Raw genomic sequence first — 26,768 nt, forward strand, 5'->3', positions numbered from 1 at the left:
TGAGATTGCGGTATCGTTTTCGTCATCCTCCCTCAAAAGGTATACAACTTTAGCAGGAGTTGAATATCACAAAAAACATATGCAGAATAAAGGCATAATTTAAAATGAGTGATAACGAAATAATTTATTCAAGACAAACGTATGTAATGCACTGATGATGATTATTAAAACAGATAATGTCTATCATGAGTCGAATGTTTAAACAAACAAAAAGAAATTGCAACTGAAAGTGAAACTAATGATCTTAAAGTCCATCCTTCTAGACATCCACAGTATTAGCATTCTTGTGATTAGGCATGGGAGCAGTGATCACGTTAGGAGTTGTAGGAGGATCGAACTTGATTTCCCCGGCATCGATCATGTCTTGGATCTTATTCTTCAATGTCCAGCAGTTGTCAGTGTCATGTCCAGGACTATTGGAGTGATATGCACACCTCGCGTTGGGATTATAGCGAGGGGAGGCAGTGTTGGGATTTGGATGAGGAGCTATCTGTATAAGTAACTCTGCTTTCAACAAGTGTTGCAGCGCTTGAGTCAAAGACATGTTGATCTTTGTGAATTGTCTTTTGGATGCGCTTTGTTTACGTTGGTTGTTTTGTTGTTGTATCGATGCTTGATTAGAGACCAAAATTGCCCCGACAGTGTCAGATTCACTCCTCCCATTGTATGACTTTTTTATAGTACCGGAAGAAGTAGCCACCTGAATTTTTCCGCTTCGGATACCATTTTCAACACGTTCTCCAGTCAGTATAAGCTCAGTAAATCCAGATGATGAACTTCCCAGCAAATGACTATAGAAAGGGCCAGTCAGTGTATTCATGAACATATCTACCATCTCTCTGTCGTCCAAGGAAGGTTTGACTCTTCCAGCTAGATCTCTCCATTTCTGAGCGTACTCCTTGAAACTTTCCTTAGGTCCCATAGACATGCTTTGTAGTTGCATGCGAGTTGGTGCGAGATCGGAATTATATTGGTATTGCTTATAGAAGGCAACAACTAAATCTTCCCAAGTATGGATGTTGGTACTTTCCAGTTGATAGTACCATTCGAGTTGAGTTCCAGATAAGCTTTCCTGAAAGAAATGGATCCAGAGCCTCTTATCAGCAGTGTGGGGCTGAATCTTTCTTACATAAGACCTCAAGTGCATCTTTGGACAAGAGACTCCATCATACTTAGCAAAGGCGGGAGTTTTGAATTTTGGAGGAATAACGACCCCAGGAACGAGTCCAAGCTCTTCAAAATCCAGCCCAGGTACCTTCTGAATTTCCACACTTCTCAGACGCTCTTCTAACATCTTGTATTTGTCATCGGGATGTTCGCCCTCATGGTAATAGTCCTCTTCTTCTTCAGAGAGTTCGGCAGAATCGTGGTTACTTTTTGCATCGGTTTTGATACTAGCATCATCATCTTGCTCATCCTCATCACTGTCTTCAGAGGTTTCAGCATCCCTGAGTTGCAAGATTGGTCTAAGCTTTTTCACTCGAGTCTTCTTACCCTCTTTGGGAGCTTCAGCTTCTTCAACCTTTTTGAGAGGGCCTTTGGACCTTCTTCTCAGATTGAGAACACCTTTAGGTTTCTTGGTCTTCTTTTCCTTCTTAGTCAGAAGGGATTTCAGCTCATCTTGTCCCTTGGACAAATTCAGAATCAAGGCTTGGAACTCAGTGTTTTGAGATTGGAGATCCTTAACTGATTGTTCGAGGTTCATGATGCTGAAATAAACAACGAGGAAGGATGAGAGACCTATTGTAAGAAACCTGTTATGCGATGTTATTAATGTAAATGCAATGCTTTCAAGGATCTATAGGAAATTTAGTTAGCTACATTAGGAAGTGATTTAGTCGCGTCTTTGTCCGAAGAATTCTGAATTTCGTCTTTGAACATCCTTCTTTGAGAATCAAGCTCACCATATCGAGTGGGTCATCGCCTCTGATTCGGGATACTTCTGAATTCAAAGGTACATGGCTAGAGGAAAATAAATCCTCTTGCCCCTTGATAGGTACAGAGTCTCTGAATTGGGAGGTACGTGGCTAGAGGAAAATAAATCCTCTTGCCCCTAGATAGGACTTCAGTCCTTGATAAGAGCACCTGAAATTGTGCGCCCTAAATTCCTAAGATCCTTGAAAGGGTTAGTTAAATTATGTCATGCTTATGATGTCATGATGTCATGATGTTATGCGAATGAAGTTCATTTGGCATAGTGTGAGATAGTAAGGACAAACAAGCCCTTTCAACAAAACCTGCAAGGAAGCGAAGGTTAGTAGCAAACGCAAACAAGTCACACAAGTCATGCAAGTCACACAAGTCACACAATTTTGGCTTAAGGCTTGCATGGAGTTGACCAGGTGTCCTTCCCAAGGGTATTTCTATGGATAAGGAGATTTCAGCAGCGGGTTCTACCAAGTGACTCAGAATTGTCGACCCTCCTAAAGCACCCTCGAACATGATACATACATACCATGCAATGATACTTTGAGAAAGAGCCTATCTGAGCTGTAGTATCGGGTAGCGACTATGCTCTCAACATACATCAAGAGTAGTCCCCCCACTACGTTCCTAAAAGTCAGGATGGGTTAAAGGTTACTAACGGTCCTTGAGCTCCGACTCACCCACAGGTATCCACACGAACCTCCCTCATACAAGAGAAGCATGTAAACACCTATAGAGGCCTAACTCAAGCGTGAACTCTCATATTGACCAATCCTCCACATACATGAAGGAGGTCGCCATGACTATGCCACTTCCTATCTTAGATGTACTTGAATCCGGGTGTAAGATTCGTCCTTCAGTTAATTCCCAAAACAGCCCTGAAAAATAAATCAAGCAAAGCAAACAATAGAATACAATTAAGTGATCCTAAACTTTTAAGGTAACCCCTCTTTTATCGAAATTTGTCCCCAGCAGAGTCGCCAGTTCTGTAATACGGTGAACTGACTTTTTATCGATCGAAATGTCGCGGTTAAGCATGAGTCGCCACCGATTTTTATTTTATCCAAACTATATTCGGAAAGGCAAAAAGAAACAGAAAAAAACCTTTTAAGAAATCTGAGTTTGGGGGGTAATTTATGCAAAGGGAAGGTGTAAGGCACCCTTTGCATCCATGGTTTTCCATGGGCTCTTAATTGCTTTGCTTGCTCGTTTTCAGAAAAAGTAGATGAAAGAGATAGGGACTTTAGCTTGTGAATAAGCGTTGCCCTTTTGAAAAATTATGAGAAAGAATATAATAAAAAGGTTTGAGCATTGCAAGGCAATTAGGGGCAATTACCTTAAACTCAGATGATAGGTCTCTTTTTGCCTTTCAGAATGAAAGGGTCTATCCTTGCCATAAGAGGGCAGGAAGCCTTTCGTTTGGAGGTTGAAGGGTCATCGAAGCATCCTTTGCCATAAGACTGTCCCATGCCATAGAAGGGCAGGTAGTCTAAGGCAAGGATCAGAATAAGCCATTTTTGTAGGCAGCCAGAAGATACCTCAGCCTTTTTCGTAGGCAACATCCGAGGGTCGAGGTCATTTGTGTATCGAAGGCAGCATCATTAGGGTCGTGACCTTTTTATTGAGGCAACATGGCTGAGGTATCCTCGAATTCGAGGGACGTGGCTTATTCTGCAAAAACACAAAGGCAACAGGCAACAAGGCAACAGGCAACAGGCCACAGGCAACAGAGAGGGTTACCCAAAAAGCGTGCGTGTGTGCATCAATCACGTGATTCAATTCAGATATTTATCTTTTAATTAATTATTCTAATTCCGTTAACGAGTTGCACTCCCTAAATTACTAACCACGCAGTTATAAAGCAATAAAGGGAAGGGGGAAAATGAAACCAGCGGAGGAGAGGGGATTTGTAACCAGCGGACATAAAATAATAGGTCTGAACAAGTAATAATTAAATAGGGTCGAGGTTTTAGGGTTACCGACTATTCGAGCTTTGGCAATTGGCGAACCCTGGAAAGAAAGAAACATGGCAAACAATACAAAAAGGGGGGAGTGCATTGTCAAGTTCGAAGGCAAACTTCATTAACCACAAAGAAAATTAATAAATTAAAAGTAGAAATAGAGATAAGGTACTTAGCTTGGCATTTGCCTGACAGGGTTGAGGGCAAGGTTTGCCAGAAGCATCGACTCTGACCATTAGGAATGAGCAAAGAAACAAATAAGGCGTGAGTGTATTATCAAATTCGAGGGCGAAGGGATTAACCCTAAAAATAAAGAATAAATAAATATAAAAATAATAGTAAAAACAGATGAGGGTACTTAGCTTTGGTTCGATTTGATCTGATATGGTTAGAGTCGGAGGAAATCTCGGAGGTAACCCTGAAAAGACAAGGCAGAAAAAGAGGGTGAACGCAAGGCAAACCCTAAAAATAAAATAATCTAAATAAAATTTAAATCGAATTTAGAAATAAATTACTTAACTTTTGAGGTTTGTTGAAGGCGCGCGCTCGAGGCGAATCATGTTGTAACCCTGATCATACACAAAAAGAAAATAAAAATAATCAATGTATGGCTTGATCCTCACGAACCCTAATTGAACAAAAGAGAATAAATAATTTAATTAATTATTGGTCTCGCGACCTAATTAATTAAATCGGAATCAGGAAAATAATTTGAATGTAATAAAAATAAGAAAAATATGAATTTTTGAAGTAATAAAATAATTAAATATAAATTAAAAATGAATGAAATGAATAATAATAATTTTTTTTTTTAAAATAAAATATTTATCACTTTTATTATAATTATGTTTTAGAAATAAAATTTCATTTATAAATTCATTTTTACAAACAAATAAATATATGTAAATATAAATATATATAAATATAAAATAGGGAATTATGCAATTAACAATAAAAAAATTTGGAAACTTAGCATAATTATCCGGTGTGGCGCGCTCCTGAAGGCGCATGATGGACCAGCAGCTGGTCGCGCGTTGGATCTGTGGAATGATGAGGCGGATGGCTGAGATTGCAAGGGTACACGCTAACGCGTGTTGCATGTTGCACTGGATCCGTCTATGCACTTACTCCCCAGCGCGCGCAGAATTGTTTGAACGTGGCCAATCAGGTGACGACAACGCGTCATCTTCTCCAATGGATTTCTGCAAATGCCTCTATTACAGCGCTCTTTTCTTTGAAGCGCTGTAAAAGACCCTGCGTACAAAACTGAAAAAATAGCGAATAGGACCAGATGCACCTATAAATTTGGCGCACATATACCTTTTGAATCCTCTGGACCTCGCGAACATGAATATGGCATCGGTTAAGCATAATTTTACCTACAGAAAAAAGCCCCAATTCGAGGGTGCAAACCCTAACATGGCAATCGATCCATAACTGCATTATGGCGCACCAAACTTTCCAGAAATACTAAACACATCATTCTAAACACGAATATGCCATTGGTTTCATGAATGGATGCATGAATACAGAGAATCGAATGGATTTATAATTCGGTTAAAAAGAACTTACAGTGCTTGATTCGTGTGGTTTTGTGACTTGGAAACGATTGGGAATCGTTTGCTGATGTTCAAGGAACGTGTTGGGATCAAAGAGAAGCCCTGAATTTGCTCCTAATTCAGAATTCGAGTTTTGGAATTTGGATGGATTTTGAAGCTTGAGTGGGGTTCTTCTCTGCAGCCAATTTGTAACCCTTGCATTCTGAATGTCTTGGATACTTATAGGAGACTGATTAGGGTTGATAAAATTGAATCAAATCTCTCTCAATTGATTAATGGAAATTTGATTGAATCATATATTTTTAGTTTCTAAAAGTGGCCAAATTGTAATATTTCTCCACCACATTATGTGTGCACGAATTTTTTAATGATTATGGGATATTATTGAAGATTGGATTGATTGAAATTGGATATTTTATTGGATATTTTGATTTTTATGATTTATATAAATTGATTATCATCTTTTAATGATAAAAAATTCATATAAAATCAAATAAAAGCCAAAATTTCGTGGGAATTGATCCTTGGGTTTTAGATGACTTGTGGATCAAGCTTGAATAGAAAGAACTTGGGCCCATTTGTAAAAGTTTTCAAGTTCCTTCACATTTTTTCCCTCCAAAATTACCTAACTTCGACAAGGTGTATCTCCTTCAATTTTTGAGGTATGGAGGTGTTTTAGGACATTTTGGAAACCTCAGAGAGTCCTTTAACCAATGCCTTTGGTCCTATATCAAAATATTTTTCCATTCTTATTTTATGACCTTTTGAAAAACATGTCTTTTTGTTGACTTTTGAAAAGGACCTATAATGTATGAAGCCATATCTCCTAAACCATTGACCTATGGGCTTTGATTCTTGGACCATTAGATAGAGGAATGAATTCCCTTCAAAATGAGCTTTGGTGGGAATTTTTCTGATGAAGTATGAATATTTGGTGAATTTTCAAAGTTTGGTTGACTTTTTCAGTTCATGCCCAAAGTAGTAACTCTTGACTTTTGACTTTTCTGACCTTTCCTTGCATCATCATGATCAATCCTTGATCAAATGATGACTTTAGGGTTATGAGGATGTTGTTGACCAAGTATCTGGGACTTTGACTGTATTTTGACTTGAAATGACTGTTTTGCCCTTGATAGTCGACTGTTGACCTAATCATGATTTGAGGGACTAAGTTTGCTCTGTTTGTCTTGAAATTTTATATGGAGATGCTTTGGGATGTTAGTGACCTTATGGAACCACCTTGAGCCATTGATTCAATGGTTTTCCTCTGAATTATTCAAACTCTAGTTTAGGACTTCTATGTGGGAGACTGTGTTTTGGAGCTTTGTCTTTTGATTTGGCTTTGTGTATGAAAAATAGCATGGGCAAATTTTGGGGTATGACACATATGCTCCTCAGAGTAGAGGTTAAGGTCGTGATATTCGACATGTCCAATGTTTCTCTTGCAAACAATTTGGACATTTTGCTCAGAGTTGCAGTAAGAAGTTTTGTAATTATTGCAAGCAGCGGGGCCATATTATCTCTGATTGTCCCACCCGTCCTCCACGATCAGCACAACGTTCGGTGCAAGCATTTCCTGCTAGTACAAGCTCTGCAGTTGGTCCTTCCATCACCAATCCATCTAATGGTGGTGCTCTCCAACCTGAAATAATCCAATAGATGGTACTTTCTTCTCTTTCAACCTTAGGAATTCAGGGTAAGTCTTCGAATGTTTCCTGCCCGTGGTTTCTTGATTCTGGTGCATCCAATCACATGACAGCCTCTTCTGAATACTTGCACAATTTACATTCTTACCATGGTAATCAGAAAATTCAAATTGCGGATGGTAATGCTCTCTCTATCACGAATGTTGGTGACCTCAACTCTGATTTTCGGGATGTGTTTGTAGCACCTGGACTTGCTTCCAATTTATTATCTGCTGGTCAATTGGTTGATAATAATTGTAATATAATTTTTTCTCGTGATGGTTGCCTTGTGCAGGAACAGGTGTCGGGGAAGGTGGTTGCGAAGGGGCTTAAAGTGGGAAGACTGTTTCCACTTCAGTTTATTTCTAGTCATTTATCTCTTGTTTGTAATAATGTCTTGAATTCTTATGAGGATTGGCATAGAAAATTGGATCATCCTAACTCTGCTATTTTATCTCATTTATTTAAAAATGGTTTATTGGGAAATAAAAATGTTGTTTCTAATGCCTCTCTTTCATGTTCTGTTTGCAAATTAGCTAAAAGTAAAACACTTCCTTTTCCGTCTGGTGCTTATCGGGCTTCCTCTTGTTTTGAAATGATTCATAATGATGTATGGGGTATGTCTCCCGTAGTTTCTCATGCTCGCTATAAATATTTTGTCACATTTATTGATGATTATAGTCGTTTTACTTGGATATATTTTCTTCGGTCTAAATCTGAAGTGTTTTCTATGTTTAAGAAATTTCTGACATATGTTGAAACTCAATTTCATGAAAATGTTAAAAAAATTCGCTCTGATTCTGGTGGTGAGTACTTGTCTCGTGAGTTTCAAGAATTTCTTCAACAAAAAGGCATTTTGTCTCAACGATCTTGTCCCATTACCCCCCAACAAAATGGGATGGCAGAACGCAAGAATCGTCATTTGCTTGATGTGACCCTCACTTTACTTCTTCAAGCTTCTATACCACTCCGATTTTGGGTGGAGGCTTTTTCCACAGCTGTCTTCTTGATCAATCGTCTTTCTTCTACGGTTATTGATCTCGATTCTCCTTTTTTTCGTCTTTTTAAAATTCAGCCTAATTATAATGATTTACATACTTTTGGATGTGTTTGTTTTGTTCACTTACCTCCATTTGAAAGGCATAAGCTTGGAGCGCAGTCTGTTCAATGTGCGTTTATGGGGTATAGTCACTCTCATAAGGGATTTGTGTGTTATGATGTCACTAACCATCGTTTTCGCATTTCTAGGAATGTGACATTTTTTGATAATCAGTTTATGTTTCCATGTGTTTCTCCTATCATGAATGATATTGTTACTCTTCCTAAGTTTTCCATTATGCCTCAATCTATAGAACGCTATAAACCAGGTCATGTATATGTCAGAAAACACAAACAGCAGGTTCCCACACCCCTTCCCGACGCTGAACCACCACCTGATCCTGTAACGGTTGAACCACGACGTTCTGGTCGAATATCTCGAGCACCAGATAGATATTCACCAGACAGGTATGATTCCTCACATACTTCTCTGACTGCCACACTCTCTAGCATATCTATTCCTACTTGCTATTCACAGGCTGTTAAAGATGTACGTTGGATAAAAGCAATGAATGAGGAACTTCAAGCTCTTCAAGAGAATTTCACACGGGATATTGTCTCTTGTCCTCCTGATGTTAAACCCATTGGTTGCAAATGGGTGTATTCTGTGAAATTGAATTATGATGGGTCCCTCAACCGTTTCAAGGCTCGCTTGGTTGCCTTAGGAAACAAGCAGGAATATGGAATTGATTATGATGAGACATTTGCACCGGTTTCCAAAATGATATCTGTTTGTACGGTACTCTCTATAGCTGCTTCTAACGGTTGGGCTCTTCATCAATTAGATGTGAAAAATGATTTTCTTCATGGTGACCTGGCGGAAGATATTTATATGACTCCTCCTCAAGGTTTATTTCCGTCATCTAAGGGTGTGTGCAAGCTCAAACGCTCCTTATATGGTTTGAAACAAGCGCCTAGAGCATGGTATGAAAAATTTCGCTCCACTCTACTTGGGTTTTCCTTTACTCAGAGTCAGTACGATTCTTCTCTATTTATTCATAGAACATCTACTGGAATTGTCCTACTTCTTCTGTATGTTGATGATATGATTATTACTGGTTCTGATCATGCTTCCATTCAAAGCCTTAAACAGCAGTTACAAGCAGCGTTTCATATGAAAGATCTTGGTAATTTGCATTATTTTCTTGGTCTTGAGGTTCATTCTACATCCAAGGGCATATTCCTCCATCAACACAAGTATGCCACAAATTTAATTTCTATGGCTGGTCTGCAATCGGCTAATCCAGTGGGTACTCCTCTTGAGGTTAATGTTAAATATCATCGTGATGATGGTGATCTGTTGCATGATCCCTTATTGTATCGTCAACTCGTGGGTAGCCTTAATTACTTGACTATTACTCGCCCTGACATATCATTTGCTGTTCAACAAGTAAGTCAATTCATGCACTCTCCTCGCCACCTTCACTTGGCAGCAGTTCGTCGTATAATTCGTTACTTGAAGGGAAGCTCTCATCGTGGTTTATTCTTTCCTACTGGAGTTCCTCCTAAATTGAGTGCTTATAGTGATGCCGATTGGGCAGGGTGCCCTGATACTCGACGCTCTGTCACTGGTTGGTGCATGTTTCTTGGCTCTTCATTGATCTCATGGAAAAGTAAGAAACAAGCGGGAGTCTCTAAATCTTCTACTGAATCTGAGTATCGTGCCATGTCTGCTGCTTGTTCTGAAATAATTTGGCTTCGTGGTCTTTTGGCTGAACTTGGATTTCCTCAAATAGAGCCAACTTCACTTTATGCTGACAATACAAGTGCCATCCAAATTGTTGCGAATCCTGTTTTTCATGAACGCACCAAACATATTGAAGTTGATTGTCACTCAATCCGTGATGCTTATGATGACAGAATAATATCACTTCCTCATGTCAGTACTCAGTTGCAGATTGCAGATATTCTTACCAAGGTTGTTCCCCGTCCACGTCATCAGTTTCTTGTTAGCAAATTGATGCTCATTGACAAGCAGCATCAATTTGAGGGGGGATGTGAATATGAATTAGTTTAAATGTAATTATTTAGTGTAATTATCGATATAGCCCTGTAACCTTTATATATACGAGAAATAATAATGAGAAAAGTATCAAGTCAAGAATTATTGACAGCCTCCATGTAAAAAGGATTCAGATGAAGCTATATCAACACTGAAGAAACATAGATATGAAATGATTTTCAAAAGCCTGTAATGAATGATAAGGTTAAAGAATTCCAAGGGTAAAGATATTCAGGCTTACCTATTTGTATACCAAAGATAATCACTTGCATCTAGTGTTACATTTATTTGTTCCAAAAGAACAGGAAGTATTCACATGAGAAGCAAAAAAACAACAATGTCATGTTTGGATTTTTTTCGTTGCTCATCTTGAAAATTCAATGAGATATACTAGGTCTAACCGACAAAACCTTCTAAATTAGTTACCAAAGCTTCAATAACTGAAAATTGGAGGGAAAAAGTTACACATGACATGAGGCTCGAAGAGTTACACATGGTATAATAGGATGGTAAATAAGCTAAACACAAGCAGATAGCAAAATAACTTTGAATTGAGTTAAAACCTGTTGGGAGCTCCTTAATGATGTAACGATTGGGTCAGTTGAAACCAAAGCTCGCTGGACACATATTGATAGCTCTATGAAGTTCCTTTATATAACCATATTCTGGCTGCCTAATCAAAGATTTTGGTTTGAAACCATGTCAATAATACTTAAACTAACATAGAAACTGAGTGTGATGTGATGAAAACGAAATAGCTTACCATCCATTCCAAGCTTCAGCCCACATTTTAGGTTTGGGAAACTGTGTAGTTCAAACATATATGCATACAATTGGTCAATTTATATTTTATTTTTTGAAAATTTTAATTTATAAACATCAAAACTTAAAACATTCTCTTTCACAAAAAAATATCCGTGTTTTTCATACATCGACACAAGCTTCTATATTCTAACACGCCCTCGTAATCTTCCTTTTAACCATGCTTATAATCATCATGTTATCCCCTTCCAACATATGCAGCTGAAGTGGATAAAGAAGTAATCAATGGACTTGTTTGTTTGTGTTGAGACATCAGAAGAACCAACCATGAGAACATTGTTTTTTTTTGCCTTGCAGGAAATAGAGTCATTTTCAAAGGAATTGCAAGGGGAGTTATCATAAGTTAACAGCAGTAATTTAGAAGCAAAACCTTTTCACAATATGCTATATATTGATGTATAATGTACTGAAGCACAAGTTGGTAACAATCACGGCTGTGTCGAGCCATGCACCGCTGTGTTGGTAACAATCACGGCTTTGCCGAACGATGCACTTCTGTAGGTCGTAACACAAAATGCAAACCATTCACCTACAAATATTAAGCCTCTCTAAAAAGAACAGTTTAGTCATCCAACTATACCCATCATGTGTTATACATAAAATAAGTCCTTGAAATAAAACAAAAGCTTCGCCTATAAAGACAGACATACCTAAAATTTGATCATTCTCCTTTTCTTAGTAATATAGACAAACTCCACACTCTAAGCAAATTTAATGCCAGCATGTTTACCAGTCCATACTATGAAAACACTCATTTTATGTGACATTTCCCTTGCTTGCTTCTCAAGATCAATGTTCACCAGAGAACTGCATTAATAAACACACATGTTTGCCATTTCTTCATCCAAGTTTTCAGCCACTTAATAATTATTTTGTTGTGATATACTTTTGGTAAACTCATGACATCTTTACAGGTCAAGAAGAGAGTTCTAAATTCAATGTATTTTAAATTATTAGAGCAACAATTCCAATTCAAAACTAAACAAATACGAAAAAAATACATAAAGAGAACACACGATATTTGATAACGAAGTTCGGCCAATTGTGCCTACGTCTCCGACTACAAAGCAGCTGTAGTTCCGTTTTATTAATCATATTTATGTTTTACATGTTACAATTTATTACAGCAACTGAACTCGAGTAACCTATTCACTTATCAGAAAACAAAATCAATAAAAAGGTGTTGCAATGTCTCCAACAAAACTAGGCAAAGTTGTTGCTATGATCAACCAAACTCTTGAGTCTTTCCAAGACGGCTCTCTTCTTTTCCTTGAAGGTGGCAGGGATACTCCATTTTTGAATGCCTCAAATATAGGATGAATGTGTCTTGACTAGTGTGGAGGATCTCCCAACAGATGTATGGAAATTTTCCGGATATCGATCATTCAGATTTGTAGGGAAAATCATTGCACAGATCTACCTAACAGAAAAACAAATGGAGATATTGTGTAAAGTTTCATAGAATAAATGAGTAACCATAAGCAAATAAAGTTAGGAATGAATGAGATCTTAGACATGCACTAATGATGGAGTTGGCCAATATTTTCTAGGTGAATAATGTCAAAAATATCATTTGAAACATCTGAACAGAGGTAAGCAACAAGAAACAAAAATAAAAGAGAAGATCTAACCAGAGTTCGAGGTGCCAAAATCTCATCAAAATAGAATTGGTGGCAACTTTAACAAAATCCTTCCCAATGCAAAACAATCCAAAATCAAACATACTTTTAACAAAATCCTTCCCAATGCAAAACAATCCAAAATCAAACATACTTTTAACAAAATCCTTCCCAATGCAAAACAATCCAAAATCAAACATACTTTTAACAAAGGCCTTTTTAACTTGATTTCTATAAGTACAACAAGTAATTAAACAGAGTCGCGCTCAAGGGGCGATTTTGGGGATTTAGGGATTTCGTGTGCCGGCGAGTCTCTGCTGTGTGTCTGTCGGTTCCGGCGAGCCTTTGTTGTTGTCTGTCTGGTTCAGTATTAGGTTTCCAGGTTTATGTTTGAAGCAGCCATGTCTGGAGGGAGAGAAGGGGGCCGTAACGATGGTTGGAAGAAGGTGTCGTACTCTCGGGGCATCAAGAGGGGTTTTTCGAGTTGGGACTGTTTTCCGTGGGGAGGAAGTAGACTTAATCTTTCCAAAGGTGGTGTGAAGCAGGATGTCACTTCTTTTTACGTCTCGGAGTTTCCTGACTCGCATTCGGCAAAGGATTTATTCGACCTGTTCAGTTGTGTGGGGAGGGTTGTGGAGGTTTCGATAGCGCCAAGGAGGAACAATGTCGGGAAACGGTTTGGTTTTGCCCGTTTCGTGGATGTCGAAAGCGACGGGAAGATGTTGGCGATTCGATTGGATAATATTCTTATAGGGGGCAAAAAGATCCATGTTAATCTCCCCAGATTTCAGAGAGGCAGAGTCGCTCAGGTTAGTGGTGATGGATTTATCAGGAAGAAAGTCTTAGGAGCGTGGAGAGGCAACAGAAGTGACGGGAACCGCTTCAGAGACACGCGGTCTTTTGCTGAGGTCTTGGCTGATGGTGGTGGTAAAGGTGTTGTTGAGAAGCCATTGTCAGATTCTTTCTCTTTCGATACTGTTGCTGAAAATAGGGAGAGGTTTAGCAAGGCTTTTGTGGGGAAGGCATTAATTCCAGGCTCGGCTTACAACATTCAGGTTCAGATGGAATTGGAAGGTATTTATGCTGTTAAAGTGTCGCCCCTCGGAGGTAATTTATGCTTGTTGGAAGAGTTGGAACAGGGGTATATTGAGGATTATATTGATAAGGAGGTAACTTGGTGGAACACTTGGTTCTGTGAGGTTAAGAAATGGGAAGAAGGAGCATTAGATTCGTGCCGCGAAGTTTGGATTAGAATATACGGCATACCGGTTCACGCGTGGGAGTCTAACTTTTTTGTGAAACTGGCTGAATGTTGGGGATCTTTTATTTGTGTTGATGAGAACACAGCATCCGGTAAATGTTACGATGTTGCGCGTATTATGCTTCGGGTGTCTACGTGTTTTTTGTGCCCTGAATCGGTCCAGGTCAGAATTGATAACAAGAGATACCGACTGACTTTGAGGGAGGATGCTTTAGGCTAAATCCGTTTCGGTGCAGGTAACTCGAATCCTTTTTCTGTTTACGATTCTTCTGACTCTGAGGATCTGGACAGTGAGGGCTGTTTAGAGGAAAATAATATTCTTAGGCCTGTTTCTCCTAATGACTCTATTGAACTATTTTCTGATTCATTTGATGGGAAGGGTGGTGATCTGTTTGGGTTGGGAAGGGTTAGTGTGACTAAAACAGTTGAGGGCGGGAGTGGGAAACAACATGTTTCCAGGGGCGGTTTCGAAGTGGCTTCGGCGGATACTGGTGTTCAGGGGTCTGTTGGTACTGTTTTATCTCCGTTGAAGGGCAGCGTTGATGCAGTAGGTGTGGGGAGGAATACTGTTCCAACCGGCGATTCAGGGGGGGTGTTTTATGATTCGGTTTTCTTGAAGGACTCGTTGGATGTTTTGGGGGATACCACCGGAACTGTTTCCGACTCAGTTTTGGCCCTTAATTCGGTGGGTGGAAACAGCAATTTTGATGAGGCTTTAGCGAATATTCGTAATTCTGTCACAGGGAAGAATTTTGAGGTTGGTGAAAATAATGTGGGGGATGGTGTTGCATTTAGTGCAAGGGAGAAAAGAAGGGAAATATCTTGTGATAACAGTAAAAAAAAATTAAAGCGGAGATTTTTGAGAGATATGGGAGGTCTAGGTAAGAATGAAGGTAGAGGAGGAAAAATATTAGTAAACAAAAGGGGTATTGGAGGGAGTAGGAGGTGTAAAAATAAGGAGGCAAATAAAGTCATAAATTCTAAAGGGGCTGGTAGTGAGGATCTTCCGTATCATGTTAGCGGGAGCTCGTCGGTTTTCTATGGTAAGCATAGTGAGGAATCTGACATACGAAGGTGTAATGCGAGACAATGGGAATTTTTGGAAAATAATGTGAGTGAAAAATTATGGTCGGCTATTGTGGCGTTGGGTGTGGTAGATGTGAAGGGGCGTAGTAATCTTGTTTCTATTTTAAATAAGTTGGAGAAGGAGGGAAGTAAGGAAGAGGAGGGTAGGAAGGAGTCCTTTAGTGCGAATCAATGATTATAGGAGCGTTGAATATTAGAGGGGGAGTGAATGCACTCAAAAGGAGGAGGATTAATTCTCTTATCAAAGAAGGCAAAGCAGATATTTTTTTAATCCAAGAAACCAAGGTGACAAGTATGAGTGAGGCAATAGCTAAGAGTTTTTGGACCTCCTCGGATGTTGGTTATTCTTATTCTAACTCGAGAGGTAGATCGGGGGGTTTGCTCTCCCTTTGGAATAATGAGAAAATGGAAGTTTTGTTTAGTTTCAATGGTGAAGGCTTCTTGGGGATAAAATTGAGGTGGGATAATAATCTTTATTATGTGATTAATGTGTATTCTTCTTGTGACTTTCATAAGAAGAAGATTTTGTGGGAGGATCTTTTATCTTTGAAGGATAAATTCAAAGATGGTGAATGGATTGTGGGCGGGGATTTCAATGCCGTGAAGGATGTGAAAGAAAGAAAGGGCAAAGTTGGAAGTGTCAATAATAGAGAGGCGGAATTGTTTGCGGAATTCATCGATAAATCTACTTTGGTGGATATTCCTTGCAAAGGAAAAAAATTCACTTGGTTTAGCGGGGACGGGAAAGCGAAAAGTAGAATTGATAGATTTCTTTTGTCTAGTGTTATTATCGATAGATGGGAGGTGGTTGGGCAAGTGATTGGAGATAGAGATATTTCGGACCATTGTCCAATTTGGATTAAGACGGATAATGCCAATTGGGGTCCCAAACCATTTAAATTCAATAACGAATGGTTTTCTTTGGATTCTTTTTTACCATTTGTGGAGAATGAATGGAAGAACATGGTGGTGGAAGGTAGAGGTGATTTCGTCTTGAAGGAAAAACTTAGGATTTTGAAAGACAAATTAAAGGTGTGGAACAAGGAGGTGTTCGGGAAGATTGAGTTGGAGTTGGAGGAGTGTGTGCGCAATATTAATAAGGCGGATGACAAGTTGGATTCGGAGTCTAGTCCTTCATTCTTTGACAATCTTGATTTGAGAAAGGAGGCTAGTGGTAATTTTTGGAAGAATCTAAGGATTAAGGAGAATATGATTATTCAAAAGTCTAGATCTAAGTGGCTTAAAGAGGGAGATGCTAATAGCGGTTTTTTTCACAAAGTGTTGAAGCAAAGAAGGAGTCAAAATCACTTAGGGCCGATTCTTACTCCCGGAGGATTGAAGGAGTCGGTGGAGGATGTTAAAGAAGCGATTTGGAATCATTTTTGTTTTAAATTTTTGGAAACGGAGGAGGATAGACCGGTGTTGGATGGTATTCCTTTCAATTCTCTTAGTGTGGAAGAAGTAATGGATTTAGAAAAACCTTTTCTAGAAGGAGAAATTAAGGAAGCGGTTTGGGAGTGTGGTGGAGACAAAAGCCCGGGTCCGGATGGGTTTTCTTTTCTTTTCATTAAGAAGTGTTGGTATTTCATTAAATTAGATTTCGTGAAGTTCTTTAATCATGTTTTTGAGGGAAGATCTATTTCAAAGGCCGTCACTTCATCTTTTCTTTCTTTAATTCCAAAGGTTAATAATCCTTTAACTTTGGATGACTATAGGCCCATTTGCTTGGTTGGATGCTTGTATAAGGTGGTGGCAAAGTTGTTGGCGGATAGATTGAAAAGGGTACTTAATTCTATCATATCTCCGTGTCAAAGTGCTTTTGTTCCCGGGAGACAATTGTTGGATGGAGTGTTGGTAGCGAATGAAGTGGTGGATAATGCGAGAAAAGAAGACAAAAAATGCATGCTCTTTAAAGTTGATTTTGAGAAGGCATACGATAAAGTTAGTTGGAACTTTCTTCGATACATGCTTAGGAGGACGGGGTTCGGAGATAAATGGTTGCAATGGATGGAACTTCTGGTGTTCAATAGTAGCATGTCGATTTTAGTTAATGGGAGTCCCACTAAGGAATTTTTGGTTTCGTGTGGGTTGAGGCAAGGCGATCCTTTGTCCCCCTTTCTTTTTGTTTTGGTGGCGGAAGGTTTAGCGGGTCTTGTGAGAAAGTCCATCGATATTGGTGAATTTCAAAGCTTTGACATTAGAGGTTCTTGCAAGGTGGAATTGCTACAATTTGCGGATGACACTTTGATAGTGGGGGATGGGAGTTGGAAGCATGTGTGGGCGGTAAAAGCGGTTCTTCGGGCTTTTGAAGTGGTTTCGGGCCTAGGAATTAATTATCACAAAAGTAAATTGATTGGAATTAATTTTAATAATTTCTTTTTGGAGGCGACGTCTCATTTGTTTTCTTGTAGGAGAGAAGATAGCAATTTCTATTTTCTTGGCATTCCCATCGGATTCAATCCTAGGAAGGAATCCACTTGGAATCCTCTTGTGCTCAAGATGAAGAAGCGTTTGGAAGGTTGGACAAATCGCTTTTTGAATTTGGGAGGTAGGATCACTCTTCTAAAGTCCGTGTTGAGTTCTTTAACAATCTTTACTTTGTCATTTTTTAAAGCACCGAGTAAGATTGTAAATAAATTTACTAGCATTCAAAATAAATTTTTGTGGGGGGGTGTGAGGGAAAAGAGAACCATTTATTGGGTGCGGTGGGAGGATGTTAATTTACCTATGGAGAAAGGGGGTATTGGAGTGAAGAATATTGGTCTTTTTAATTTAGCCCTTCTTAATAAATGGAGATGGAGAATTGTTCAAGGTAAAAACTCTTTGTGGTATAATGTTTTGAAATCGCGGTATGGTGATTTAGCTACAAAGGTTTTGTGTGTTGACAAGAGCTCTAATTTTTCTTCTTCTTCTTGTTCCTATTGGTGGAAGGATATTTTAAAGATTGGTGGTTGTTTTTTGTTGGATCCTATGGTTGAGAATTGTAGGTTTACCATTCATGATGGCTTTAAAACTCCTTTTTGGGATGCTAGGTGGTTGGAGAATATGGTGTTGAAAGAGTCTTATCCGGATTTATTTAATGTTTCTTGTTTGAAAAATGTTTCGGTGGCGGCTATGGGAGGTTGGAGGGAGGGTAGATGGAATTGGAGTAATCTTGGTATTTCTAATGTTAGCTTGGAGGGTAGCGGGTTAACGGAGAACTTTGGTGCTTTAATGGATAGGTTGGAGGATTTTGAGGGATGGTCGGAGGGAAAAGATGAAGTGGCGTGGCTCGCCGAACCGAGTTGTCTTTTTTCGGTAGCTTCTTGTTATGATTTTTATGAAAAAATGCGTCTTCCGTTTGGTCCTAATAATAGGTGTGACGCCGCTTTTGGCTTGTTATGGAAATTGGAAGTTCCATTTAAAATAAAAGCTTTTGGTTGGAGACTTTTTCTCAACAAGCTTCCAACAAAGGATCTTTTGGCATATAGAGGTATGTCTATATCCAATGATAATTTATTATGTTGCTTGTGTGGTTGTTGCTTGGAGGATAGGGATCATTTATTTTTTAGGTGTCCGGTAGTGAAAAGGATTTGGCGGGAAGTAGCTTTTTGGGTCGGTAAAGAGGAAAATAGGGAGGTAGATTGTTTAGCCAACTTTATGGATTGGTATGATTTCTTCGATAGCATGAAGGCGAGGCATAGAAAGGAGGGCGTTGTGTGGCTTGCGACAACATGGCACTTGTGGTTATTAAGGAATGGGGTTTGTTTTAGGGGTGATAATTGGAGTGTTAATAATGCCGTTTGGAATATTAAGTTGCTTTGTTGGAGGTGGTCTTTTTGTGGGAATATTACCCATTCCAAATACTCCTTTTATGAGTTCATTAAGGATCCTATGTTATTCATCTCATAAATGGTATTTGGTTGGTAATTTTTTCTTTGGTCGGCTATTTCCGACTTTTGTAAACGGGTTGAAGAACCCCTAGTTCTTCCATTAATGTATTTTGCTTTCTAAAAAAAAAAAAAAAACAAAGGCCTTTTCAGAATCTGCATTAAACGAGATGATAGTTTTCAGTAAGTAACAATCAAATATAAACTTGAAGCAGGAACCACACATTATCTTTGCATTTAAAAAAGTAGGCAAAACAAATATGTTCACCATAAATGGAAGTTCATATTATTATTAAGAAATACTCACAACCATGAAGTCTTGCAGACTGCATCATTTCGTTAAATGCTTCATCGACAATCCTCTTGGTTTGTGAGGTCCACTTGATCCATGAGTCATTTTGCAATTCCATCAGATTTCTCCATGACTGTGCCCAACAGTTGTCTATAATAAATAAAAAGGAAAGTATCAATTAACAAATTTTGTGTAAGTGTGTAATCTCACAGATTGAGAAAACATACACTTGTTTTCTAGCCATCTTTGAAATCTGACCAGTCTGCAGTTGGAATTCTGAATTTCATCCCCCAATCTGAGAATTAATAATATTTTATAATTATATATTTATAACAAGAAAAATGAAAGAAGAAGTATTTCAGCTACTCATCGGGACATGGTGCAAGGAATGTGAATAAGATCAATTCATAATCTATAAGCAAGCTAGGAATGTGAGCAATCTTACAGTACTCTTTTCCTCGTTTCTTCCGCAAACTTGCTTTCCCTCATCTGACTACGTGTTGAAGTTACTTTCCATCCAGGCATTATATCTCTTAAAGATTATAGATGTGTAAAAATGAGAACTGGTCTATAGAAACTGCAGTTGGGCCATGATTTTTCACCTCTTCCGAAAAAATACTAGCAATCCGTAGCCATGCACAACAAAGTTGAGGAAGCCTGTTATAGAAACATCATTTGGCTTTAAGATGAACAGATATACATTAAATAGAAATTGGTATCTTCTAAAAAAATACTCACAGTCATGTTGTAGTCTTGGAGAGTCAAACATTTGGTTAAATACCTCAGAGGAGATACAAACACTTTCTTGCAATCCTGTTTGTTTGTGACGTTCATACTTCCAAGATTATAAAACCTTTCTTTCCTGGACAAAGAAACTATTTGTAAGGGTTTAGACAACAGAAAAATTAAAGTAATGCAAAATAGAATGAGAAAACACATACAATTGTTGGAATTCTCAAACCTTCTCAGCAACCCATTTGTTCATCCAAGTTTTCCAGTTAGTAATCATTTTGTTGTGATATATACTTTGCTAAACTCATGATATCTTTACTGTCAAGAAAGGGGTTCAAATTTCAATGCATTTTAAATTGTTAGAACACAAATTCCAATTCAAAGGAAAACAAATATGAAATAACCAGAAACAAAGAACACACGATATTTGATAACGAAGTTCGGCCAATTGTGCCTACATCTCCGACTGCAGAGCAGCTGCAGTTCCGTTGTATTGATCAAACTTAGGTTTTACAGGGTACATTTAACAGAGCAACTCAACTCGAGCATCATATTCACTTATCAGTAAACAATGAGTCATATCTAACCAAAATCAATAAAAAAGACGGTGTTGTAGTGCCTCTCTTCAGTTCTTTGAATGTCGGAGATGGTCCTTTGCTGAATTCCCCTACAGAGGCATGAAAAGTTTCTGGACATCATTCAGATTTGTTTGCTAAACCATTGGAAGAATCTACATCCAGTTGGGCAAACACAAAGCTAACATTAAAAAATGGAAATATTGTGTCAAGCTTGATGGTGTTCATTTATAATTGAACAAAGTGGTACAAACATAATTGATACTCATTTGAAATATAGTGCATGAACTGGAAGATAACCAATTAGAAACAAAAATAAAAAGAGAAGAGCTACCCATACTTTCAAGGTGCCAAAATCTCATCAAAATAGTTTCGGTGGCAACATCTTTAACGAATTCCTTCCCAATACAAGACATGCCAAAATCCAACATTTATTTTTAATAAGCAACCCCGTTTTCAGACAATCATGTTTTGAAGTAGGGATTCCAACTTATCTGCATCGAAAGCATGATAAGTTACTAAAAGTATCTAAATATATAATCATGAGGAATCACAATACCCTCATGATTCTATTAGAAAAGAAAAATATCATTTTTTATACATGCATCATTGAATATGTTAACCTCAGGAGAACAATAAAAAACCTGCATTTAAACCCCAAATGTGAGCAACTCACCGGGACACTAAAACATGTTGGGAATATGAGCAATCTTACACCACTTTTTTCCTCGTTTCTTCCGCAAAACCGTGTTTAAGTCACTTTCCAGTTTCCATCCAAGCATTCTATATTCTATAAACTGCAGTTGGGGCATGAAAAAAATTAGGAATCACAATACCCTCATGATTCTATTAGAAAATAAAAAAATACTCACAGCCATGTTGTAGCCTTGGAGAGTGAAACATTTGGTTAAATGCCTCAGAGGAGATACAAACACTTTCTTGCAATCCTATTTGTTTGTTACGTCCATATTATTCCAAGTTCATAAAACCTTTCTTTCCTGGACAAAGAAACTACTTGTAAGGGTTTAGACAACAGAAAAATAAAAGAAGTAATGCAAAACAGATTGAGAAAAGATATACAATTGTTTTGTCTCTCGCTTTCCAATTTGTTCTCTTTGAATCTCCTTCATCTCAGAATCAACCTTGTGAACAAAAATATATTATTAAACATAAAAATCAATCCCATAACGAATCTAAGGAGAAAAGTAAACATCGAAGAACGCGATGGACGGAATTTTAACATAATAGTTATGGACAAACAAAAATAAAATGTCGGTAACTAGATAACCGAATTATATAATAGACTATCTATAATAGCAATGAAATTCAATACACAACCATTTATTTTCTTTTCATTTGATAAACTCACTATAAAAATACATCTAACAGAATGTTGCTTAATGGATTAAAATTTAATAATGCAGCATAAGTGATGGCGTCGAGACAATAGATGTTATTAGACAATACATCATGCAGAATGTTGCTTATATAGCTAATACTTAATATCATTTCTATAACATACTCAATGTTCATTTGTTCACAATAAAGTATAAACCATCATGACCTCATGAATTGATTCTATTAAAAAAGAAACAAAGAGTACAATTAGAACTCACAATTTTAGACTTCTTGAGCAATCCATTTATGATATCTTGTTGCAATTGTCAATCCTTTTTCAGTGACCGATGTCAGCAGCAGAAAGAGGAAGCATTTAATTTCAATTTGAACCCCAAATGAAACCAAAACCTAGATTAGGAAGAAAATGTTATATCCATAAACACCTGAAATGAAACATATTTATTGATGATATTCATATTTATAACAGGAAACACGAAAGATTATTTTGGTGACTCACCTTGATTTAATAACTCAATTGATGATTTCGTAGTCTATATATATTTTGGGAATGTGAGAAATCTTACGCCACTCTTTCCCTTTCTTCCTTTGCAAATTTGCTTTCAACAACTGACAATAAAAGATATGCAGTTCTTTAAGAGAGGAAGGCAGTTCCCCCTTTTCTGGCAATGACTTGAGCTTGGGTGCAGCAGAAATGTGAAGCGTATGGAGAGAGGTAAGATGTCGAAGCCACTTCCCATCCAAGCATTCTTTCTTATCGAGACGAGAGATCCCTAAGGAAACGAGATTAGTGGGTAGAAATGGAACTTGCGTTGTCATCACCCCCTTCACAATATCATCACCCTCAATATCCAGCTTTGAAAGAGAAGTGAGATGTTGCCAAGTTGTATTCCACAAAATCCCTCCGACAGAGCCAATCTGCAACTCTCGCAGACTGATAGGCAGATCATCTATGGAAAACGATTGCAGATTTGGAAGTTTAGTAATTGTCATTTCTTGAAGGCTAGTTAGATTCTTTATTGATTCAGATAGAGAAATTAACTTCTCACAACTCCACAAAATTAAATAAGTGAGTTTAGGAATGGGTAATCGACTTAAGGAAACTGACTCCAGTTCTCTGCAATCCCTTACATAGATGCTTCCAAGAAACACTAGATTTGCTTCCGATGCATCTTCTGCTATTGATATGGATTTTAAATGTTTACAATCGAAAATAGATAGACTTTTGAGGACAGGGAGAGAGCCCAAGGTAAATGATGTCATTGAATTACAACTATCTAATATCTGCAAATCCTCCAGTGATGAATAATTATGAAAAGATTCATGAGAAAAGAAATCCAGATTCTCACAGGAAAGGATAGAGAGAGATCGTAAGGTTTTGGGAAGACCGTCTCTCGGAAAGGATGTTAGAGATGGAATTCTGGATAAGGTCAACTTTTGAAGAGAATTGAGACAAATCACCAATTGGCTGAATACGTCAGATGGTGGGTTTGTAATAGAATGTCTTGACCCCATCAATAAGGGACAATCCCTTAAGTTAAGGTTGGCAAGTGAAGGAAGATTGTTGGGTGTCATCCCTTCAAGTTCGGGACAATTTTTAAGTGACAATCTTTCAAGCTTAGGAAGGTTGCCAGGTATGTTTTCTCTCAGTTTTGGACAGCGCTTTACAGACAAACGTATAAGACTAGGAAACTCTATGGATGTACCTCCAATCAACTTCCATTCCTCCCACTCTGGCATATCTTCAAAGCTTAGAGTCTCTAAAGACGTAAATGGTTGAAATGAAGAAGAACCACTTCCATAGAACACGGTACCAACACTCTTTACAGATTCCATCTCACTAAAAAAGATTTCTTTTAGATTACCTAGTTGCCCGAGGGATGGTAGCACTGAAGTTTTTTTACACCTTGTGATCTTCAAAGACACCATGTTTACAAATAAAGGATCTCCCACCCAATTTGATAATTGGTCTCCACCATATCCAAAGATGGTCAAACTCTTCAAATTTGTCGACGGACGCAGCCGTTCGAGTACTTGTATTTGTGAGTTTGAAGGAGCCTTGTAAGACCATCCTAGTTCCAACTCGTCAATTTCTTTCTTCAACTCCAAGTTTGCTTGAGAAGCATGGGATGAGTCAATTACATTTTCAAGTTGTGAGATGAAAAGGCTTCCTCGTAGATGGGGAAATTTCCCAAGATCTTCAATCTTCAATCCAACATCCTTAACGCGGCTCACAATAAAGTCCGACAATGTTTGTAGATTTTCTAATTTGGATATTTGTGCCGGCATTTTCTTCAAATCAGTGCCTCTGATGTCAAGGTGTCGTAGTTTCACCAAATTCCCCGTGTCTTTTGGCAATTCAATGAGTTTACTGCAATATGACAACAACAATGTCTGCAAATTGTAAAGCTTGCATGTTTCTGAAGGCAACTTTCTAATTTGAGTGCCAGAGAGATTCAAGTATCGCAAGTAAATTAAATTTCCAATAGAGTTGGGTAGCTCTACGATATTTCTGTAGCTTGAAAGAGACAACACGTGTAATTGTGTCATTGTCGACAACAAATCAGAAAATAACTTCGACGATACAGAACTATTATAATCCCATGCAGCTTGTAATGGCATGGGAAGAAAGGTTTGTAGACCTTTTAATCCATGCAATATTTCAAATTTATCGAATGAGTTATATTCTTCCCTATCAAATGACAAGTGTCTCACTCTTTTATCTACCCTTTCATCTGGCCTATGATTGTCCAACCTAGTGCAATATGGAGATGATACTCTCATAGCTAAATCATTGATGAGGTCGTGCATTTTAAAGTATGCTTTCTCATCACCAATAAACCATTGAAGTATCAGAGACCTCGACACTAGTTCATCAAAGTATTCTTCAGCTACTTTTTCCCAACTTTTCTCACTTTTTGGTTGAGGTACTAAGCCTTCTCCAATCCACAATTGAACCACCATCTTTTTCACTAAGATTGAGTTCTTTGGAAAAACTGAACAATGAGCAAAGCATCCTTTTAAAGAAGCTGGAAGATAACGGTAGCTCAATAACAGAGCTGGCTGCACTTCATCATGTGTTTGTTCCCAAATACTATTGTTCAATACATCACTCCAATATTCTTGTGACAATTTGGTTCGAAGAATACCCCCCAATGCTACTGCAGCTAATGGTAAACCTCCACATTTTTTGGCAATTTCTCTACCAATTATTTCTAGATTGGGATGTTGTTGGTAGTTTCTTTCTACAAATGCATGTCTCGCTATTAAAGACCAGGAATCTTCAATTTCCAAAGATCTTAAATGGTGGACATAGAGAGATTTTAGCCTGGGTAAGGCAACCCTTTCATCACGAGTTGTGATGATGATCTTACTCCCTTTTTGGCCAACATTAAAGATATCAATTAGACTATTCCAACCAACATATCTTCCAAGCCATATATCATCCAATACAAGTAAAAACTTGTTGTTACTTAAAGTTCGCTGCAATTGTACTTGGGGATTATTCAACTCATTAGATGAATCTGTTTTTGGAGTGACAGATTCAAGAAGGGTTTTAGTGAGAGCTACAACATCAAGATCTTTTGAGACATGTGCCCACCCTCTAACCTCAAAATTATCCTTCACATGATGATCATTGTAAAGGAGTTTAGCTAGTGTTGTTTTTCCTAATCCTCCCATACCCACAATAGAAATCACTCCTATGCTTTCACCATCATTGCCACCCTCTAACAGCAAAAACTCTTTAAGTTTCTTTTTGTCATCATCTCTGCCATAAATAGCAGTTTCATCTCCCAAAACAGAAGTTGTAGGAGATACATTCCAAACACAGTTGGAAACACCTTCTTTCAATCCAAGATTTTGGTTTCTCAAATGTTCAAATCTTTCAAATAATTTGTGCAGTTTAGAATTGATCTTTTTATTAAACCTTTGAAAATAATCTAAAAACTTTTTAAGAACCTGACCACCTTCAGCTTTGCACCTTAAAGCTTCAGTGTTGAGTTCGTCGAACAGTTGGTCAGCTTCAAAGACAGCATCTTGCAATTTCTCCAGCCACTTGTTGACAGCAGGGTTAGCGATCTGTTTGTCTTCAGCATCATAAAGTACAGATTGAAGACTCAGCAGTGTTATCTCCAGCTTTTCCAACAGCTCAACGTCAAGCTTAGTCCTCCGAAACAAAACAAGAAACTCACCAGAAACGACCTTTTTCACCAGCATCTCCATGGAAGCTGAAAGAAGCGCTCCTCCAACAATGGCAGCCATAACTTAGTTCAACAAAGTAATATAGTAAGATTTGATTCAGAAAATGCAACGTAGAAGAAGGAAATGCAGGTTGACAAGAGTTATTATAGAAAGATATTTCAACTGCTTTTTGGATGGTGAATTGATTGTGTCCACTACTTTTTTATTACCGCCTAATGATTGATAGTACTCAATAGTAATAGTAATACTGTTTCTTTTTTTTGGAAAAGTAATACTAGTAATACTGTAATTTGTCATACATATTAAATATAGTCAAATAAAAACAACGTAATATCTATCTATAATAATAGCGTGCCAGTAGTATGCTATAGAAGTTGATTGACTTGCTTATTATTTGAGTCCACTGCTTTTATTTTCATTGTTAGGTGTCAAGTCTCTATCTTTCTTGTCTCAATTTAACTAAATATATTTAAACTCAATCTAATACAATAATTTAATAGTGGATCAGCATTTTTAAAATACAAAAATAAATTTATATTGAGCTCGGATTTATTTTTAAAAAACAAAACATCTTAAAACTCTTGAATTATTTAAGATATGAGATTTTTTTAAAAAATTATTTAAAATAGTGTAATCTCCGCTTTTATGTAAAAAAAATAAATTAATATTTGTCAATAATAAATATTAAAATTATGTTTTAATGTTTTATAAGATTTATACCT

General features: G+C 37.7%; 1 protein-coding gene across 18 annotated transcripts; it reads right to left on the bottom strand.

Moving 5' to 3' along the window:
• Window positions 1-10,683: 10,683 nt before the first annotated feature.
• Window positions 10,684-26,225, bottom strand: LOC131593277 (putative disease resistance RPP13-like protein 1). Of its 18 annotated transcripts, none has more exons than XM_058865690.1 (13): window positions 22,343-26,225; window positions 22,104-22,233; window positions 21,568-21,629; window positions 21,360-21,485; window positions 21,164-21,284; window positions 20,828-20,981; window positions 20,122-20,642; window positions 19,919-20,042; window positions 19,626-19,837; window positions 19,408-19,475; window positions 19,196-19,330; window positions 12,685-12,743; window positions 10,686-12,469 (listed from the first exon to the last, which is right to left on the bottom strand). In XM_058865690.1, the coding sequence occupies exon 1, from the start codon at window positions 26,104-26,106 to the stop codon at window positions 22,357-22,359; it is 3,750 nt and encodes a 1,249-aa protein (XP_058721673.1). In that variant the 5' UTR covers window positions 26,107-26,225; the 3' UTR covers window positions 10,686-12,469; window positions 12,685-12,743; window positions 19,196-19,330; window positions 19,408-19,475; window positions 19,626-19,837; window positions 19,919-20,042; window positions 20,122-20,642; window positions 20,828-20,981; window positions 21,164-21,284; window positions 21,360-21,485; window positions 21,568-21,629; window positions 22,104-22,233; window positions 22,343-22,356. The 18 variants fall into 18 exon arrangements, with proteins under 18 accessions (XP_058721685.1, XP_058721670.1, XP_058721673.1 ...); XM_058865699.1 differs by lacking the exon at window positions 12,685-12,743 and having other exon boundaries at window positions 10,688-12,473; window positions 20,122-20,225; window positions 20,500-20,579; XM_058865697.1 differs by lacking the exon at window positions 12,685-12,743 and having other exon boundaries at window positions 10,689-12,473; window positions 20,122-20,230; window positions 20,500-20,579.
• Window positions 26,226-26,768: the final 543 nt, after the last annotated feature.

This window comes from Vicia villosa, linkage group LG3 (assembly GCF_029867415.1).
Source record: "Vicia villosa cultivar HV-30 ecotype Madison, WI linkage group LG3, Vvil1.0, whole genome shotgun sequence".
NCBI lineage: Eukaryota > Viridiplantae > Streptophyta > Magnoliopsida > Fabales > Fabaceae > Vicia > Vicia villosa.